This window comes from Balaenoptera ricei, chromosome 5 (genome assembly GCF_028023285.1).
Source record: "Balaenoptera ricei isolate mBalRic1 chromosome 5, mBalRic1.hap2, whole genome shotgun sequence".
Taxonomy (NCBI): domain Eukaryota; kingdom Metazoa; phylum Chordata; class Mammalia; order Artiodactyla; family Balaenopteridae; genus Balaenoptera; species Balaenoptera ricei.
In genome coordinates, this window is record NC_082643.1 from 30,096,292 (window position 1) to 30,116,198 (window position 19,907).

The following is a 19,907-nucleotide window of genomic DNA, read 5'->3' on the forward strand; positions in this document are numbered from 1 at the left end:
CTGTTAAGTCCATTTGATATAACGTGTCATTTAAGGCCAATGTGTCCTTGTTGATTTTCTGTCTGGATGATCTGTCTTTGATGAAAATGAGGTATTAAAGTCCCCTACTATTATTGTATGCTGTTTATTTCTTCATTTAGGTCTGTTAATGTTTGCTTTGTATATTTAGATGCTCCTATGTTGGGTGCATAAATATTTACCAATGTTATATCCTCTTGTTGGATTGAACTCTTTATCATTATATTAATGTCCTTGTCTCTTATTACAGTCTTTTGACTTAAAGTTTATTTTGACTGATATAAATATAGTTAGCCCAGCTTTCTTTTGATTTCCATTTACATGGAATATCTTTTTCCATCCCTTTACTTTCAGTCCCATTTGTCCTTAAAGCCGAAGAGACTCTCTTGCAGGCATTATGTCTCTCTCTCTCTCTGTATATATATACATATAAATAATATATATATTATATAATATATATATTATATATATATTTTTTATATATATAATATATATATCCATTCAGCCACTCGATGTCTTTTGATTGGGCAATTTAGCCCATTTACAGTTAAAGTAAGTATTGATAGGTAAGGACTTATTACCACTTTAAAAATTGTTTTCTGGAGGTTTTGTAATTCCTTTATTCCTTCTTCTCTTGTTCTCTCCCTTTGTGATTTGATGATTTTCTGTAGTAGTATGCTTAGATTTCTTTCTCTTTTGCTTTTGTGTATCTACTATAGGTTTTTGCTTTGTGTCTACTGTGAGGCTTACATAAAACCTCTTACATTTATATCAGTCTATTTTAAGCTAATAACAACTTAAATTCAAAGGCTATTCTCTGTCCTTTTCCCATTAAGTTATCTTTCTCTTTTTCTTCTCCTTTTCTCTTTCTTCTTCTTCTCTTCTTTATTAATCTTTTTAAAATAAATTATTTGTGTTTTATGATCATTAATTCTTTGCCATTTTAAATTCTCCTGCTCTGTCATTGGTATTTTAACTTCATTTAGTTAACTTTTCACCATATTAATATTTTTAATGTAGTCACATATGTTGTAGTCATTGTTCATTCTGCACCTGACTTTGATTTTTGAATTAGGAAGGCATTCCCCAACCCAAGGTTAGAAACACAGTCCTCTCTGTTTGATCCTGGTTTATTTCTAATTCTATCTGATTAGATGATGTGAGATAGGGAACACAGTCTAGATTTTGTTTCTTAACAGATAACCAGTGGTTTCAGAATGTTTATTATATATGCCATCCTTTCCCAATTGTTTTGAAATATCATCTTCATCATAAACTAAATTTATATATATAATTTCAGCTGTTTCTGAATGCCCTTTTCTGTTCCATTGATCTATTTTCCTGTTCCTGACTAGCACCACCCTTTTAAATGACTGTTTCTAGCTAAATCAGGAAATTTCTGGAAAAAAGAGACCTGGTGATCACCAGAGAAGGTGTTAAAAGATAAACTGAGGCATTAAAAAAAGGTTAAAACCCAATGTGAATCAGGCAGTAGTGCCAAACTGGAAATGGTTAGGAACACCACTTATAGGAGGTAGGGGCAAGACTTTTATAAAAGCAAGGAAATTATTTGATTAGCTATAGCTTAAGCAGTTGTCTTATTTGGGAAACCATAGTTGGCTGTTTGTGACTGATTGTCTTTAATTTTGATTTCTTAACCTTGAGGCAATTACAGGCTTAGGTTTTAGCTTATTTACATAGGCCACCAAGGCATTAGAACCACCTCAGTCCAATGGCCTCCTTGTTTGTTAATTTAACAAAGATGTGTTCTCAGAAAACCTCCTTAACCAATTTATTTCTCTGTCTCAATATTTTGTAAGGCTTGATGGAGACATCTGGGGTTTCCTTAAAGAGATAAACACACTTTAATTCTACTTTTTGGGCAAAACAAAACAGAAGTCTGTGGGAATGGCAAAAAAAAAAAAAGTAATTCAGGAATCAGAGATGCTGTGGAAATTGGGTTTATTGATTCAATAAACAACATAGGATAATTCTTCTATTTTTCCACTTACCCCATCTACAGTTTTTGGTATTTGCACTGAATCATCACCTTGAGCAGAGTGTGGATGCATCACTATTATGTGAAAGCAGTATGACTCCACACCACAGTGTTCTAGGGTTAGTCCCCAAACTTCAATCACGAGGAACTAAAAAGAACCAAAATTAAAGTGTATATTGACTAAGGTTAAGTGGGAGTAAAAGTCTTTATTTTTGGTAAAGAATTTCATTTATGGATTCCCCTAGACCTGCAAATCTCTAGAAATTATACATATAATTATTTCAGCTATGTCCTCTCATTTTGTAAGTCACATTAGGGGAGGGGCCTAAGACTGAAGGATTTTCATAGTCTTTTAAAATTGGTATGGCTACATTATATACTGTCAGCTAAAAGTATCATAAAATATACTTTTACACAGTGTAATGTTGTAATAAGAAATATATATGTGGTCTTCCTCTCTGGTTTCTGGCACAGAACTCCTAATATTACATGATAAATTAATATTTGTTTTTTGTCCCTGGCACCTTAAACAACTCTGGAGAGATGAATAAAGGCGAAAGGAGCATGTTTTGTCATTAATAACCAGACTTTTTCAACCACACCTTGGTTTATTTTAATAAAGTGACTTTTTGGAAAGCCCATAAAATGAGGGGCTAGTGGTCAGGGGAGTCAACCATGTGACTAGAGGGTTGAAACATTCTACCCTATGTCCTGACCTCTGGGGAGAGAGAGGCTGGAGGTTGAGTTAATCACTAATTGTCAATGATTTAACCAATCATATCTAGGTAATAAAGCCTCCATAAAAAACAACTGAAAGGATTTGGAGAGCATCTATGTTGGTGAATGAACCGAGGTGCTCAGAGGGAGCTACACCCTGGGAGGGCATGGAAGCTCAGTTCCCCTTACCCCATGCCTTGCCCTATACTTCTATTTTTCTGTTCATCTATATCTTTTAGTATACTCTTTATAATAAACTGGCAAGTGTAAGTATCTTCTTCCCTGAGTTCTGTGAGTTGTTATAGCAAATTATTGAAGCTGAGAAGGGGGTTGTGGGAATCCTCAGTTTGTAGCCAACTCAGCCAGAAGTACAGGTGACAAGCTGGGACTTGCAATTGGCATATGAAGTGGGGGACAGTCTAACGGACCTGATCCCTTAATCTGTGGTCTGTGCCAACTCCTGGCAGTTAGTGTCAGAATTAAGTTAAATTGTAAGACACCCAGTCAGTGTCTGCTGAGAACTGGAGTGGAAAAACTCACACATTTGGTGTCAGAAGTGGGGCAAATAGAGGAAACAGAGTTTTCCTTTACCTGAGTGAAGCAAACTGTTTTGAGCAGTACTTATCAGTATGATAGTCTCTATTGGTTACAATCCTTTTACATGTGTTGAAAAGGTTCCCAGGAATTTTAGTAAATCTTTTCCTACCTTTATTCAGCATAGACTTCCTTAAGTTTAAAACAATTTTCTCATTAGACACAATCAAATTTTGATTCTATAATAGCATTATTTCTATTGCTTCTCAGCCTTTTGGCTAAGATCAAGTGTAATAGCACTATTTCTGGTAGAATAATGGATAAGAGGAGAATTTTATAGTTTAGCTTATGGATAATTATTGATATTTCTAAGTATTTGGGATATATTTAATTTTCATGGATTTAGATGTTTTAGACTAAATTTGTAGTAGCAAATTATAATACAAAATTCAATGAAAATGTAGTCATAGTTTTATTATAAATCTGTATTATTTGTAACATACTCAAATTACAGGTATCGAAGACTGAAGTGATATGATAAATTACTTCTTGCTTTGTTATTGAGTCAAAAGTTGGTTTAAGTCTCATTTTTTTGCTTATCTGGAAATCTGAAATAAAATAAATTATAAAATTAAATTTTATACTGGACTAGAAAGCAAAAAAAAAAAAAAACAACTTGCTTTTAAGATATTGCAATTGACCTTAAATAACATGGTTTTGAACTGTGGGAGTCCACTTATATGCAGACTTTTTTCAATAGTAAATACTACAGTACTATGCAATCACTGGCTGGTTGAATCTGCAAATGCAGAGCTGAGGATATGGAGAAAAATATGTATACGGAGGGCTGACTATAGGTTATATGCATATTTTTGACTGTGGGGAGGGTTGGCGTCCCTAACCTCCATGTTGTTCAAGGGTCAACTGGATTTTGTATTCTGTAATTTTTAGACATAGCTTAAAAGATTGAAAGTACTTAACCTTAATGCATTATTTAAAAGTACCTCTATGATTTCTTTCTTTCTTTCTTTTTTTAACCAGTGTTTCAGTATTAGCTTATCAAGTGTTAGATGAAGTTACATTTTTTGTGTTTGGAGAATTACATTATACTTAGCATCTTGCATAATGTGGATACTTAATAGAAACTTTAACTTGATTTATCATACCCACTGAGGTCCTCTTCCGAAAACTCTGAGGTTTGATATAAACTTTCCACTGTGGATCTTCTAGACCCTCCTAAAGAAAAAAAGATGTATACATTTAATGGTTTATCACAAATACAGTTTACAGTTCTTTTGAGTTTGAACGTGGGAATCTCTTTTCAGGGGTATCTACCCTTATCACCTGTATGACAAAAGTTTATGTATCACTTGTATCACCAGTGCAGATTATATCTGTCAAAGATGGTCACAATGATATCTCCCACTCTACACGTTCCTCAAAAGTATGACCTTGCCACTTCCCCTTAAAGAGGTGGAATCCAATTCCCCTCCTCTTGAAACTGGGCTAGGCATAGTACTATTTTGTAATCAATAGAATGTGGAGGAAGTGACTGCATGACTTCCAAACCTAGATAAGAAAAGGCTATGCTGCTTCCACCTGGTTCTCTTAGGATGCTTGCTTTGGAGGAAGCCAGTCACCATATAAGAAGTCCTACCACCCTGAAATTGCCATCCTGGTGAGGGCATGTAAAGATGCTCCAGTTGACAGTCCCAGTTGAGCCTAGCCTTCTAGCCATCCCGCCAAAGCTCCACTCTGTGAGTAAAACTTTCTTGGATCCTTCAGATCAACCCATCTGTCAGTTGAGTATTATCATTGGGTAACCTCAATGGATGTCTAGCCAAGCCATGTTCGAATTCCTAACCCACGGAATTCTTGTGATATATGAAATGGCAAATGGAACAGCCACTGTTTGGGGATAAGATGACTTGTTAAAGCAAAACTCTGAAGGACAATTAATTTAGAGAGCAATATAAAGTATCCAAATAATCAAATAAGATATGGGAAATTTAGACATAACCAGAAATATTAATTTATTGCTTAACTTTCATATCTGCCCTTCTAGTTTTTTTTTAAACATCATTATTGGAGTGTAATTGCTTTACAATGGTGTGTTAGTTTCTGCTTTATAACGAAGTGAATCAGCTGTACATATACATATATCCCCATATCTCCTCCCTCTTGTGTCTCCCTCCACTCTCCCTATCCCACCCCTCTAGGTGGTCACAAAGCACTGAGCTGATCTCCCTGTGCTATGCGGCTGCTTCCCACTAGCTATCTATTTTACATTTGGTAGTATATATAAGTCCATGCCACTCTCTCACTTCGTCCCAGGTTACCCTTCCCCCTCCCCGTGTCCTCAAGTCCATTCTCTACGTCTGCGTCTTTATTCCTGTCCTCCTCCTAGGTTCTTCATGACCACGTTTTTTTGTTTTTTGTTTTTGTTTTTTTAGATTCCATATATATGTGTTAGCATTTGGTATTTGTTTTTCTCTTTCTGACTTACTTTACTCTGTATGACAGACTCTAAGTCCATCCACCTCATTACAAATAACTCAATTTCATTTCTTTTTATGGCTGAGTAATATTCCATTGTATATATGGGACACAACTTCTTTATCCATTCATCTATCGATGGACATTTAGGTTGCTTCCATGTCCTGCCTATTGTAAATAGAGCTGCAATGAACATTGTAGTACATGGCTATTTTTGAATTATGGTTTTCTCAGGGTATATGCCCAGTAGTGGGATTGCTGGGTCATATGGCAGTTCTATTTTTAGTTTTCTAAGGAACCTCCATAAAGTTCTCCATAGTGGCTGTATCAATTTACATTCCCACCAAGAGTGCAAGAGGGTTCCCTTTTCTCCACACCCACTCCAGCATTTATTGTTTGTAGATTTTTGGAAGATGGCCATTCTGACCGGTGTGAGGTGATACCTCATTGTAGTTTTGATTTGCATTTCTCTAATGATTAGTGATGTTGAGCATTCTTTCATGTGTGTGTTGGCAATCTGTATATCTTCTTTGGAGAAATGTCTATTTAGGTCTTCTGCCATTTTTGGATTGGGTTCTTTGTTTCTTTGATATTGAGCTGCTTGTATATTTTGGAGATTAATGCTTTGTCAGTTGCTTCATTTGAAAATATTTTCACTCATTCTGAGGGTTGTCTTTTCGTCTTGTTTATGTTTTCCTCTGCTGTGCAAAAGCTTTTGTTTCATTACATCCAATGTGTTTATTTTTGTTTTTATTTCCATTTCTCAAGGAGGTCAGTCAAAAAGGACCTTGCTGTGATTTATATCATAGAGTGTTCTGCCTGTGTTTTCCTCTAAGAGTTTTCTACTGTCTGGCCTAACATTTAGGTCTTTAATCCATTTTGAGTTTATTTTTGTGTATAGTGTTAGGGAGTGTTCTAATGTCATTCTTTTACATGTGGCTGTCCAGTTTTCCCAGCACTGAAGAGGCTGTCTTTTCTCCACTGTATATTCTTGCCTCCTTTATCAAAGATAAGGTGACCATATGTGTGTGGGTTTATCTCTGGGCTTTCTATCCTGTTCCATTGATCTATATTTCTGTTTTTCTGCCAGTACCATACAGTCTGCTTACTGTAGGTTTGTAGTATAGCCAGAAGTCAGGGAGCCTGATTCCTCCAGCTCTGTTTTTCTTTCTCAAGATTGGTTTGGCTATTCAGGGTCTTTTGCGTTTCCATACAAATTGTGAAATTTTCTGTTCTAGTTCTGTGGAAAATGCCATTGGTAGTTTTTTTTTTTTTTTTCCCATTGGTAGTTTGATAGGAATTGCACTGAATCTGTAGATTGCTTTGGGTAGAATAATCATTTTCACAATGTTGATTCTTCCAATCCAAAAACCAGGTATATCTCTCTATCTCTTTGTATCATCTTTAATTTCTTTCATCAATGTCTTATAGTTCTCTGCAAAAAGGTCTTTTGTCTCCTTAGGTAGGTTTATTCCTATATATTTTATTCTTTTTCTTGCAATGGTAAATGGGAGTGTTTCCTTAATTTCTCTTTCAGATTTTGCATCATTAGTGTATAGGAATGCAAGAGATTTCTGTGCATTAATTTTGTATCCTGCTACTTTATCAAATTCATTGATTAGCTCTAGTAATTTTTTGGTAGCATCTTTAGGATTCTCTACGTATAATATCATGTCACCTGCAAACAGTGACATTTTTACTTCTTCTTTTCTGATTTGTATTCCTTTTATTTCTTTTTCTTCTCTGATTGCTGTGGCTAAAACTTCTAAAACTATGTTGAATAATAGTGGTGAGAGTGGGCAACCTTGTCTTGTTCCTGACCTTAGTGGAAATGGTTTCAGTTTTTCACCATTGAGAACGATGTTGGCTGTGGGTCTTGACATATACGGTCTTTATTATGTTGAGGTAAGTTTCCTCTATGCCTACTTTCTGGAGGGTTTTTATCATAAATGAGTGTTGAATTTTGTCAAAAGCGTTTTCTCAATCCATTAAGATGATCATATGGTTTTTATCCTTCAATTTGTTAGTATGGTGTATCACATTGATTGAGTTGCATATATTGAAGAATCCTTGCATTCCTGGGATAAACCCCACTTGATCATGGTGTATGATCCTTGTAATGTGCTGCTGGATTCTGTTTGCTAGTATTTTGTTGAGGATTTTTGCACCTATGTTCATCAGGGATATTGCCCTGTAGTTTTCTTTCTCTGTGACATCTTTGTCTGGTTTTGGTATCAGGGTGATGGTGGTCTTATAGAATGAGTTTGGGAGTGTTCCTCCGTCGGCTCTATTTTGGAAGAGTTTGAGAAGGATAGGTGTTAGCTCTTCTCAAATGTTTGATAGAATTTGCCAGTGAGGCTGTCTGGTCCTGGGCTTTTGTTTTTTAGAAGATTTTTAATCACAGTCTCAATTTCAGTGCTTGTGATTGGTCTTTTCATATTTTCTATTTCTTCCTGGTTCAGTCTTGGAAGGTTGTGCTTTTCTAAGAATTTGTCCATTTCTTCCAGGTTGTCCATTTTATTGGCATAGAGTTGCTTGTAGTAATCTCTCATGATCCTTTGTATGTCTGCAGTGTCAGCTGTTACTTCTCCTTTTACATTTCTAATTCTATTGATTTGAGTCTTCTCCCTTTTTTTCTTGATGAGTCTGGCTAATGGTTTATCAATTTTGTTTATCTTCTCAAAGAACCAGGTTTTAGTTTTATTGATCTTCGCTATTGTTTCCTTCATTTCTTTTTCATTTATTTCTGATTTGATCTTTTTGTTTTCTTTCCTTCAGCTAACTTTGGGGTTTATTTATTCTTCTTTCTCTAATTGCTTTAGATGTAAGGTTAGGTTGTTTATTTGATATGTTTCTTGCTTCTTGAGGTATGATTGTATTGCTATAAACTTCCCTCTTAGAACTGCTTTTCCTGCATCCCATAGGTTTTGCATCATCATGTTTTCATTGTCATTTGTTTATAGGTCTTTTTGATTTCCTCTTTGATTTCTTCAGTGATCTCTTGATTATTAAGTAGTGTATGGTTTAGCCTCCATGTGTTTGTATTTTTTCCAGATTTTTTCCTGTAATTGATATCTAGTCTCATAGCATTGTGGTCAGAAAAGGTACTTGATACGATTTCAATTTTCTTAAATATACCAAGGCCTGATTTGTGACCCAAGATATGATCTATCCTGGAGAATGTTCCATGAGCACTTGAGAAGAAAGTGTATTCTGTTGTTTTCAGATGGAATGTCTTCTAAATATCAATTAATTCCATCTTGTTTAATGTTTCATTTAAAGCTTCTGTTTCCTTATTTATTCTCATTTTGAATGATCTGTCCATTGGTGAAAATGGGGTGTTAAGGTCCCCTACTATTATTGTGTTACTGTCTATTTCCCCTCTTATGGCTGTTAGCATTTACCTTATGTATTCAGGTGCTCCTATGTTGGGTGCATAAATATTTACAATTGTTATATCTTCTTCTTGGATTGATTCCTTGATCATTATGTAGTGTCCATCATTATATCTTGAAATAGTCTTTATTTTAAAGTGTATTTTGTCTGATACAAGAAGTGCTACTGCAGCTTTCTTTTGATTTCCATTTGCATGGAATATCTTTTTCCATCCCCTCACTTTCATTCTGTGTCCCTAGGCCTGAAGTGGGTCTCCTGTTGAGAGCATATATACAGGTCTTGTTTTTGTATCCATTCAAGCTAGTCTATGTCTTTTGGTTGGAGCATTTAATCCATTTACATTTAAGGTAATTATCGATATGTATGTCCCTATTACAATTTTCTTAATTGTTTTGGGTTTTTTATTATAGATCTTTTCCTTCTCTTGTGTTTCCTACCTAGAGAAGTTCCTTTAGCATTTCTTGTAAAGCTGGTTTGGTGGTGCTGAATTCTCTTAGCTTTTGGTTGTCTGTAAAAGTTTTAATTTTTCTGTCAAATCTGAATTTGAAACTTACTGGGTAGAATAATCTTGGTTGTAGGTTTTTCCCTTTCATCACTTTAAATATGTCATGCCACTCCCTTCTGGCTTGCAGAGTTTCTGCTGAAAGATCAGCTGTTAACCTTATGGGGATTACCTTGTATGTTATTTGTTGTTTTTCCCTTGCTGCTTTTAATATTTTTTCTTGTATTTAATTTTTGATAGTTTGATTAATATATGTCTTGGCGTGTTTCTCCTTGGATTTATCCTGTATGGAACTCTTTGCGCTACCTGGACTTGATTGACTATTTCCTTTCCCACATTAGGGAAGTTTTCAACTATAATCTCTTCAAATATTTTCTCAGTCCCTTTCTTTTTCTCTTCTTCTTCTGGAACCCCTATAATTTGAATGTTGGTGGGTTTAATGTTATCTCAGGAGTCTCTGAGACTGTCCTCAATTCTTTTCATTCTTTTTTCTTTATTGTGATCTGCAGTAGTTATTTGCACTATTTTATCTTCCAGGTCACGTGTCCGTTTTTTCTGCCTCAGTTATTCTGCTATTGATTCCTTCTAGAGAATTTTTAATTTCATTTATTCTGTTGTTCAACATTGTTTGCTCTTTAGTTCTTCTAGGTCCTTGTTAAACGTTTCTTGCACTTTCTCCATTGTATTTCCAAGATTTTGGAGCATCTTTACCATCATTACTCTGAATTCTTTTTCAGGTAGACTGACTATTTACTCTTCATTTGTTTGGTCTGGTGGATTTTTATCTTGCTCCTTCATGTGCTGTGTGTTTCTTTGTCTTCTCATTTTGCTTAACTTACTGTGTTTGGGGTCTCCTTTTCGCAGACTGCAGGTTCGTATTTCCCATTGTTTTTGGTGTCTGCCCCCAGTGACTAAGGTTGGTTCAGTGGGTTGTGTAGGCTTCCTGGTGGATGGTACTAGTATCTGTGCTCTGGTGGATGAGTCTGGATCTTGTCTTTCTGGTGGGCAGGACCACGTCTGGTGGTGTGTTTTGGGGTGTCTGTGAACTTATTATGATTTTATGCAGTCTCTCTGCTAATGGGTGGGGTTGCATTCTTGTCTTGCTAGTTGTTTGGCATAGGGTGTCCAGCCCTGGAGCTTGCTGGTCGTTGAGTGGAGCTGGGTCTTAGAGTTGAGATGGAGATCTCTGGGACAGCTTTTGCTCTTTGATGTTATGTGGAGCTGGGAGGTCTCTGGTGGCCCCATTTCCTGAACTCAGCTCTCCCACCTCAGAGGCACAGGCCTGACACTGGCCTGAGCACCAAGACCCTGTCAGCCACATAGCTCAGAAGAAAAGGGAGAAAAAAAGAAAGAAAGAAAAAATAAAATAAAATAAAGTTATTAAAATAAAAATAATTATTACAAATTAAACAAATTAAAAAGTAATTTAAAAAAGAAAAAAGGAAAGAAAGAAAGAAGAGAGCAACTAAACCAAAAAACAAATCCAGCAATGATAACAAGCGCTAAAAAGTATACTAAAAAAACAAAACAAAACTATCCAAAAAAAAAAAAGGACAGACAGAATCCTAGGACTAATGGTAATAGCAAAGCTATACAGACAAAATTACACACAGAAGCATACACATACACACTCAGGAAAAGAGAATAAGGAAGAAAGTATATATATCATTGTTCCCAAAGTCCACCACCTCAATTTTGGGGTGATTCGTTGTCTACTCAGGTATTCCACAGATGCAGGGCACATCAAGTTGATTGTGGAGATTTTATCTGCTGCTCCTGAGGCTACTGGGAGAGATTTCCCTTTCTCTTCTTTGTTCGCACAGCTTCTGGAGTTCAGCTTTGGATTGGCCCTGCCTCTGCATGTAGGTCACCTGAGGGCGTCTGTTCTTTGCTCAGACAGGACAGGGTTAAAGCAGCAGCTGATTAGGGGGCTCTGGCTCACTCAGGCTGGGGGGAGGGAGGGGTACAGAATGCGGGGTGAGCCTGCTGCGGCAGAGGCCTGCATGACATTGCAACAGCCTGAGGCACGCTGTGTGTTCTCCCGGGGAAGTTGTCCCTGAATCACGGGACCCTGGCAGTGGCAGGCTGCACAGGCTCCCGGGAGGGGAGGTGTGGAGAGTGCCCTGTTCTTTCACACAGGGTTCTTGGTGGCTGCAGCAGCAGCCTTAGCATCTCATGCCCATCTCTGGGGTCCACGCTGATAGCCATGGCTAGCACCAGTCTCTGGAGCTCGTTTAGGTGGTGTTCTGAATCCCCTCTCCTCATGCACCCGGAAACAATGGTCTCTTGCCTCTTAGGTAGTTCCAGACTTTTTCCCAGACTCCCTCCCGGTTAGCTGTGGTGCACTAGCCCCTTTCAGGCTGTGTTCACGCAGCCAACCCCGGTCCTCTCCCTGGGGTCTGACCTCCGAAGCCAGAGCCTCAGCTCCCAGCCCCCACCCCTTCGGCAGGTGAGCAGACAAGCCTCTCAGGCTGGTGAGTGCTGGTTGGTACCGATCCTGTGTGGGCATCTCTCCACTTTTCCCTCTGCACCCCTGTTGCTGCACTCCCCTCCGTGGCTCCAAAGCTTCCCGCCTGTCACCCCCCATCTCTGCTAGTGAAGGGGCTTCCTAGTGTGTGGAAACTTTTCCTCCTTCACAGCTCCCTCCCAGTGGGGCAAGTCCCATCCCTATTCTTTTGTCTCTGGTTTTTCTTTTTTCTTTTGCCTTACCCAGGTACGTGGGGAGTTTCTTGCCTCTTGGGAAGTCTGAGGTCTTCTGCCAGCATTCAGTAGGTGTTCTGTAAGAGTTATTCCACATGTAGATGTATTTCTGATGTATTTGTGGGGAGGAAGGTGATCTCCACGTCTTCCTCTTCCACCATCTTGAAGTTCTCCTGCCCTTCTACTTTTGACTTGAATGCACTGGGACTTATCTAATAAGATGCTCTTTATCCTTGCTTATAACAGGGCTCAGTGTTCAGGTCCCCCTTCATTTCCTGCATTCTACTTTTCATAAAGTTCTGCATATTTCATATTTTGTCCCCATGTCCCACCTACCACAACTCCTGAAACATTTCCAATATATTCTCACTTTATTTTCTGAAATTCCTTTTACTTTCTTGCTCTGACAGAATCTTGGCTGTCCTCTGAGGATACTGCCAGCCCAGCAGCCCTTCTTGTTTTTCTTTTCATCAGTCCTCTTACCATTGTACTTGGAGATGGGCAGGTGTCCTCCTCCTTATTGTTCTCTTTCAGCGTATTTGCCCTCCCTTCTTCCCTTCCTAAAACTCACATCATCAGTTTATATAATCAACTATTGTTGTGATCTACCTGCAACTGGATCATTCTCAGTTCATTTCATCACTGGCTCATTGTCAATTTCCCACTACTTTCTTAATTTAGCAATTTAAATGTACGTTTAGAAGATTCTTTCACCCTGGGTCTCAATTCCTTGAGCTCTGTTCTTTTAGATCTTGTCCTTTACCTTACCATAGCCATTAATTCCCATGGTCATTCTCAGACTTTTTCATTACCAGTAACTGCAAGCCCCCCTCAAACTCAGTTTCCTGCATTCAACTAGTAGACTGCCAGCTTTTATTTTTTCTGGATCACTCCCTCTACTACCCCACCACCAGCAATTCTTCAACCCCACTGGGACTTCCAATTCTACCATCTTTTCATTGTTTCTCCATACTTGGATCCTATTTGGATTTCTTCTTTCCCTTATTTGTACCATTTAAACTCCATGGTCATTCACCCTCTTGCATACAGGCTGACTTCCTTACCCTTTTTTTTTTTTCACTTTGTTATATTCGCTTGACAAAACTGTAATCCCAGTTAAATCCAGCTCTCTGCCTATTCTTCTCTTGCAGTGTAAGGCTCGGTGTGGCTGGAAAAACATACAAGTGGGTCTCACTTTAAATTCATGGTCACCGACATTAGGGCGAATTCAATACTTTCAGGCCATCCTATTAAATGTTCCTAGTCCATTCATTCTTCCACTCTCCTAGATGACTGATTTACTCTTTCTTCCATTTTCTCAAACCTCCAACTCTCTATATTCATTATCATTCTCAGCTGATGATTTATTTTCCAGTTTCATAGAGGAAATAAAACAAAGTAGGAAAAAGCTTCCACAAGCTGTGTCAAGTTACTTACTTGTTTCTGTTCTATATGCTTCACGTCCTCCATACTCCCATCTAAGGTCAACCCCTCTAAGTCTTCACTAGATCTCATCCTCTCTTGCCTACACAAGACATGGTTCTAGAAATTCCTTCTGTCTTTCACTTATCAGTTTTTTCACACTCTACTAAATCTTCCCCATCAACATATACATATTTGGTTGAAGACACATGAGTAAGTTCTCATCAATGAATGTGGACAGAATGATACATACTGCTTCTGGGTCTGAGCATTAGGCATTGGGCATTCATTTTTCCTTAAACTTTCCATTTTCCTCAATCTTGAACATGGAAATTTATGATTCAGTTTCAACCATGCAGACAATAACAACATCCAAGTCAATCGTTCTCAACTGGGATGATTTTGCTCCACAGGGCAGATTTGGAAATATCTGGAGATATTTTTGTCATCAGAACTGGTCGGTGGAAGTGCTACTGGCATCTAGTGGGTAGAGACCAGGAATGCTGCTAAATATCCTACAATGCTCATGACAGCCATTCCCCACCCTTCTCTCCAACAAAAAAATCATCCAGCTCAAAATTTTAATAGTGCTATATTGAGAAACCCTGCCCTGGGGGATGGTGGAACAATAAGACAGAAGGTCATGGCCCCCTGAATGCCTGTGGGACTACCTTGTAAATGTAGACAGCTCACTTCAGGATTAAGGAAGAAACAAACTTCTATATTCTTAAGCTACTGTACTTTTGGGACTCTTTGTAATAGTAGCTTAGCCTTTACTTTAACTAATATATTCTATCACCTTTTGAAGTAAAGAACTACCCTGGGCTTCTCAGTTTAATATTTTGATTGCATCACAATGCAGAGAACCATCCTGACATCCTAATGCCTGTTTTATACTATCTAATGTCTTAAACTCAGCATTCCCTTTGGTTTGGCAGGATGTAACAATATTTTTTAAATTGGAGAAATTGTTCCTGGATTTTCCAAGTTTGAAATTATGCCTGGTTGGTCTCAAATAATTGTTTAGCATTCATTCCCCAGATGCTCAGCAAAGGTGATTTTTATTGTGGAATAGTTTTCAAGTAGATTCTCTGAGAAGAATAGCTACATCTGCAGCTACTCTTTTACTCAACTTGGGCCACAATTGCTAGTTTAAAAAAAAGACATTCACACTTGCTGTGTCAGGAAACCTTAGCAAAGGTTAATTTATACAGGGGAACATTTGAAGTTATCATTCAGGTTTTCTGAGACTTCTGTTCATTTGCAACAAGGTGAGCATCATGGGATTGTTGACTCTTGGTTCCATCATGCAAAAGCACTCATTTTGATTCCTAACCTAGGTTTCCTGTTGTGGGTCTGTTCTTAGGGTATGATTTGAGATGTTTGATCTGTAGATCTTCAAGGAAGCTGGAATATTAGGACCCATATCACTCCAGCAAGGGAGACCAGAACCAATGCAAAGCTGAGAGTTTGGTATTTGCTTACACCACCTCCATTTCAATAGAAACAGGCACTTCCCTGTTGCTAATAGTAAAGGCTCTCAAAGGGTAGATTCCCTCAAGTGGGCAACAAAAGGATCTCATTTTACCACATTTTAGCCTACCTTGTACCAAAGAGCAATAGAATAAGTCAATGATGCTGAATTGCAATAAACCTACAATCCGATTCCTTTACTTGAAACAATGGCATATAATTTTCATATAATACAGTACTATATATAAATGAGATTAAAAAAAAATGTTATCTGTAGGGGAGTATAAATTGAAATGGGAGAGATGCTACCTGGTAGTTTTGTGACTGAAAAGGTGAATGAATTTTTATCATTTCGTCATGCAAAACATTTTTAGTGGCCTTACTAGAAAAAGGTAAATAATAACTCATACATAAATGTTGTGTCATAGTTTATAGACTATACCCCTGGTAATGGATTCAACCTTTCCACAACAAATCAAAAGTATTGTTGTATGCTCACATGAATATACAGCGGTCATTACCTTAAATTTAAAACTCACTGTAAGCAGCAAACACGTAGAGCAGGATATGAAGGATGTATTGTATCAGTGTGGTCTGCAGAGAATTTCTTCAAAACGTTTTTGCTTTGTTGAAATATGTGTTGCAGTTCAAAGCTAAAGGGATTACTTCTGAATAGTTGTCATAGGGTTGATTACGTTTGTATATTATATTTAGCTGGACACTGCAGGCTATTATTCCATTAGGTCTGCCGGTCCTGCTATTGTCAAAAAGTTGATCACCTAATGTTAAAAGACTGTGCTTTCTGTTGACCTTATCAAAATGTCTCAAAGGCTTTGTTAACAAATAAAATTCAGGTTGTGTTTCATGAAAATGATTAAGAATAAATACCATGTATGAAAACTGCTCGTATCTTATGGGTGATCTTAGCGTTATGCCATTATTAATGAGGAGATTATATTTTCCTTTAGTATTGCAGCACAATTCAATTTTAGTAGAAATAGTTCTTTTTCATGCTCATAGTAGACAGTCTCAGAAACTGATTTCCAAAAAAAGGACAGAAATAGCTCCCCCTCTCCCATGTATTCAAATCACATAAAATTAACACCATGGAAGTAAGCCCAGTATATCAATATTAATACAGTGCTATATGTACAATGGCCTATTACAGTGTGGTTTTAGAAGGTAACTGTACTGAGGAGAACAGAGTATATACACTGAAAATTTGTCATTCATATTTGATAATCAGAAAATCACTTTAAATAAATAAATTAAAATTTAACTGCTTATCTTCTAGACAGTGTTATGTAGTTTCATTCATTTAATCACAACAGTTGGAAAATTTTAAAGAAACGAGTTGAATATATATTCTTATAAATCCCAAGTCCAATTGCCAATATAAGGCATATTTTGATAACCTTGACTTTTAACCTATGTCATTAGGAATTAATGACAGACTAAGTAACAAAATGAAAGTATATTTTTGATAAAGATATTGACAGGGATGGTTTTATTGTTTAAATTAGCCTGTACAAAATTTTCACTAGAATCACAAAAGCTGTTCTTTGGGAGCAAAGATGATTTTGAAGCTATCTCAATTGAAGAGCTCGTCTTTGAATTATGTTCCCAGAAGTAGTGATGTATTGGCACAGGCTCCCGTGTCCTTTTTGGCATGGTCCTCCTTGTAACTGATGGTGTGTAAAATGGCTGGTCAGGGATATAGCCTGTGAGCCTGGAGCACAGCCAGACACACATTATGGCCTCATTGGCACTGTTCTCTCATCAACTGAACTTTTTAGCAAGTGGAAGTTTCCTAATATTTCTTGTACTTGCTTGCCTTTAGCCACCCCACTTGATACTCACAATAGAGAAGGCCTTGGGTATCAGTCAGGAAGAAGCAGATGGCACATTCAACTGGGATTTTGAAGAGATGTTAATGAAGGGGCTATTAAGAGATGAGGGCAGGGCTAGAATGACAAGAGATCCTCAGGCACCCAGTGACTCCCAGTGGAGGGATGCTATGCCATTATCTTCCCCAGGCTGAAGTTAAAGGGGGACAGGATGGCGTTATTGGACCCTGAGTGAGGGATGGAAGTTTAGAATAGTGCTCACCCAACTGAATCTAGAAGCAGCGGTTGTAGTGTCACAGCTGTCAGAACTGAGCTGAAGTCAGGGCCTAAGGAATAATTCCTGACCTTTCCACCTCCTAACCTCCAAGCCCCTGCTGATGACTCCCTTTAGATAAATCCAAACCAGGAAGACAGCAGGCAAGTTAACCTGTGAGATGAAGTCTGAAATCAGTCCCCTGGGACACAGAGCAAAGTGGGAGAATGGATCTTGTGCATATGCGTGTGTGTGTGTGTGTGTGTGTGTGTGTGTGTGTGTGTGTGTGAAATTGCATATAATAATCACAAAGTGCTAATGTCACCAGTTTGGTCATGTGAAGCATGGTTTAAGTGTCAACATACTTGATGCTAGTATATGAGTTGATATTTCTCTTTTCCTTGTCTTTCTTTCCCCTTTCTCTTTCTTTTTCTCCTCCTTGCACCACCCCCCCCCCCTTTTTCTTTTTTTTTGGTAATATAGGTTTGTCATTCATGGCACTTCTCATTTTACAGTTTATAAAAATTCTATGAACCGAAGCCTGAGATTACAGAGTTAATCCCACTTTACCAAAAAAACAAACAAAACAAAAACAACAACCAAAACCAACCAAAAAAACCCAAAAAACCAAAGCCATCAAAGTTTTCTTAGTAATACTTCCCTATTTTTTGTTAACAAACACAAAGGTAATCTCTTCCAACTGTGTTTTGAAGCAGAAGTCATGATGTGGTTATTCTATATCTGATGAGTATAATAGTCAAGATATAAACACTTTTAAGGCAGAACACATCAAGTTTGGGTAGATTCTCTTAACTGTCAAAAACTGACATGTGACCTTTCATATTACAGGTTCTGGTATATAGCAACTCCCTTTTCAAAGGCTTTTGTTAATATATGAAGCCTATTAAAATTTGTACAAGGATCAGAAGTATATTTGAACTCAAAATTATAGGTCCTTTCACCTCCCTTAAGCATCATTATCTTAAATAGAATGGAGCCAGACTTGGATGAAGCATTGAAGAGATCGCATTGACACAGAATTCTCCTGAGTTTCTTTTTCTAGATATCTAAACTTTTAATGAGAGTATCTTATTCACATTTGTCAATCTGTTCAGACACTGAATATTTTCTTAAGATAAATAAATATAGTGTTGATGTCTTCATACAGTTTTTAAAATTTCTCCAATTAATGCCACATTACAAATTCTGCAGTTTTTCTAGTCAAGATGGAATAACCAAAATCAGAGTACCCTCTTTCTTGAAACAACTCCCCTTCCCCCAAAAAACCCCCTAAATCTCAGACCCCACTCTCGACCTAGTAAATCAGAATCTGCATTTTAAAAGAATACCAAGGTGGGCTTCCCTGGTGGCGCAGTGGTTGAGAATCTGCCTGCCAATGCAGGGGACACGGGTTCGAGCCCTGGTCTGGGAAGATCCCACATGCCGTGGAGCAACTAGGCCCGTGAGCCACAACTACTGAGCCTGCACGTCTGGAGCCTGTGCTCCGCAACGAGAGGCCTTGACAGTGAGAGGCCCGCGCACCGCGATGAAGAGTGGCCCCCGCTCGCCACAACTAGAGAAAGCCCTTGCACAGAAACGAAGACCCAACACAGCCAAAAATAAATAAATAAATAAATAAATAAAGTTAAAAAAAAAAGAATACCAAGGTCATTTGTTTGCTCACTAAAGTTTGAGACCCATTGTTTTGTATAACCTTCCTCTTATTTATACCTACTATTTAAGGTAGGAGAAAAATAGCCTGTTTGTTAAAAGGAAGAAGGATAGCTGCTTGTCTTTTGTTCAGTTGCAACATTCAGACCATTAGTAAAAATTAAATTCATTTCCATGGATTGAGAATGCATTTTGTATGAGGGAATGTGATAGAACTTTAAAAAATTTTTTAAATTAAAAAAATTTCATATCCTAACTATTGTCATACATATTTTATTGAAGTATATACAGTATTGTGCTAGTTTCTGGTGTACAGCAAAAGTGATTCAGTTTTGCATACATACATACATACATATATATATATTCTTTTTCGTATTCTTTTTCACTATAGGTTAGTATAAGACATTAAATATAGTTCCTTGTGCTATACATTAGGACCTTGTCTTTTAATCTATATTATATATAGTAGTTTGTATCTGCTAATCCCATACTTCTAATTTTCCCTCCCCCACCCCCTTTCCCCTTTGGTAACCATAAGTTTGTTTTCTATGTCTGTGAGTCTGTTTCTCTTTTGTAAATAAGATCATTTGTATCATAGTTTAGATTCCACATATAAGTGATATGATATTTGTTTTTCTCTGTCTGATTTACTTCACTTAGTATGATAATCTCTAGGTCCATCCATGTTGCTGCAAATGGCATTATTTCATTCTTACACTCCGGAAGTGCCTGATCTCAGAAGCTAAGCAGGGTTGGGCCTGGTCAGTACTTGGATGGGAGCCTCTTTTTTTAAACGGCTCAACCTCCCTAACGTGCAGATAAGGAAACCAAAGGTTGAAGGGATTGACTTTTTTTTTTTTAATTGAAGTAGAGTTGATT

The 19,907-nt window shown here is 37.5% G+C and overlaps 1 protein-coding gene across 1 annotated transcript in view; it reads right to left on the reverse strand.

Moving 5' to 3' along the window:
* Positions 1-3,831: 3,831 nt before the first annotated feature.
* TTC29 (tetratricopeptide repeat domain 29) overlaps positions 3,832-19,907 on the reverse strand; it is a 251,221-nt gene continuing 235,145 nt past the window's right edge. The window contains exons 10-11 of the mRNA XM_059923939.1: positions 4,435-4,504; positions 3,832-3,876 (exon numbers count right to left, since the gene is read on the reverse strand). Coding sequence (XP_059779922.1) covers positions 3,846-3,876; positions 4,435-4,504 — 101 coding nt within the window. The 3' untranslated portion in view covers positions 3,832-3,845. The remainder of the gene's footprint in view (positions 3,877-4,434; positions 4,505-19,907) is intronic.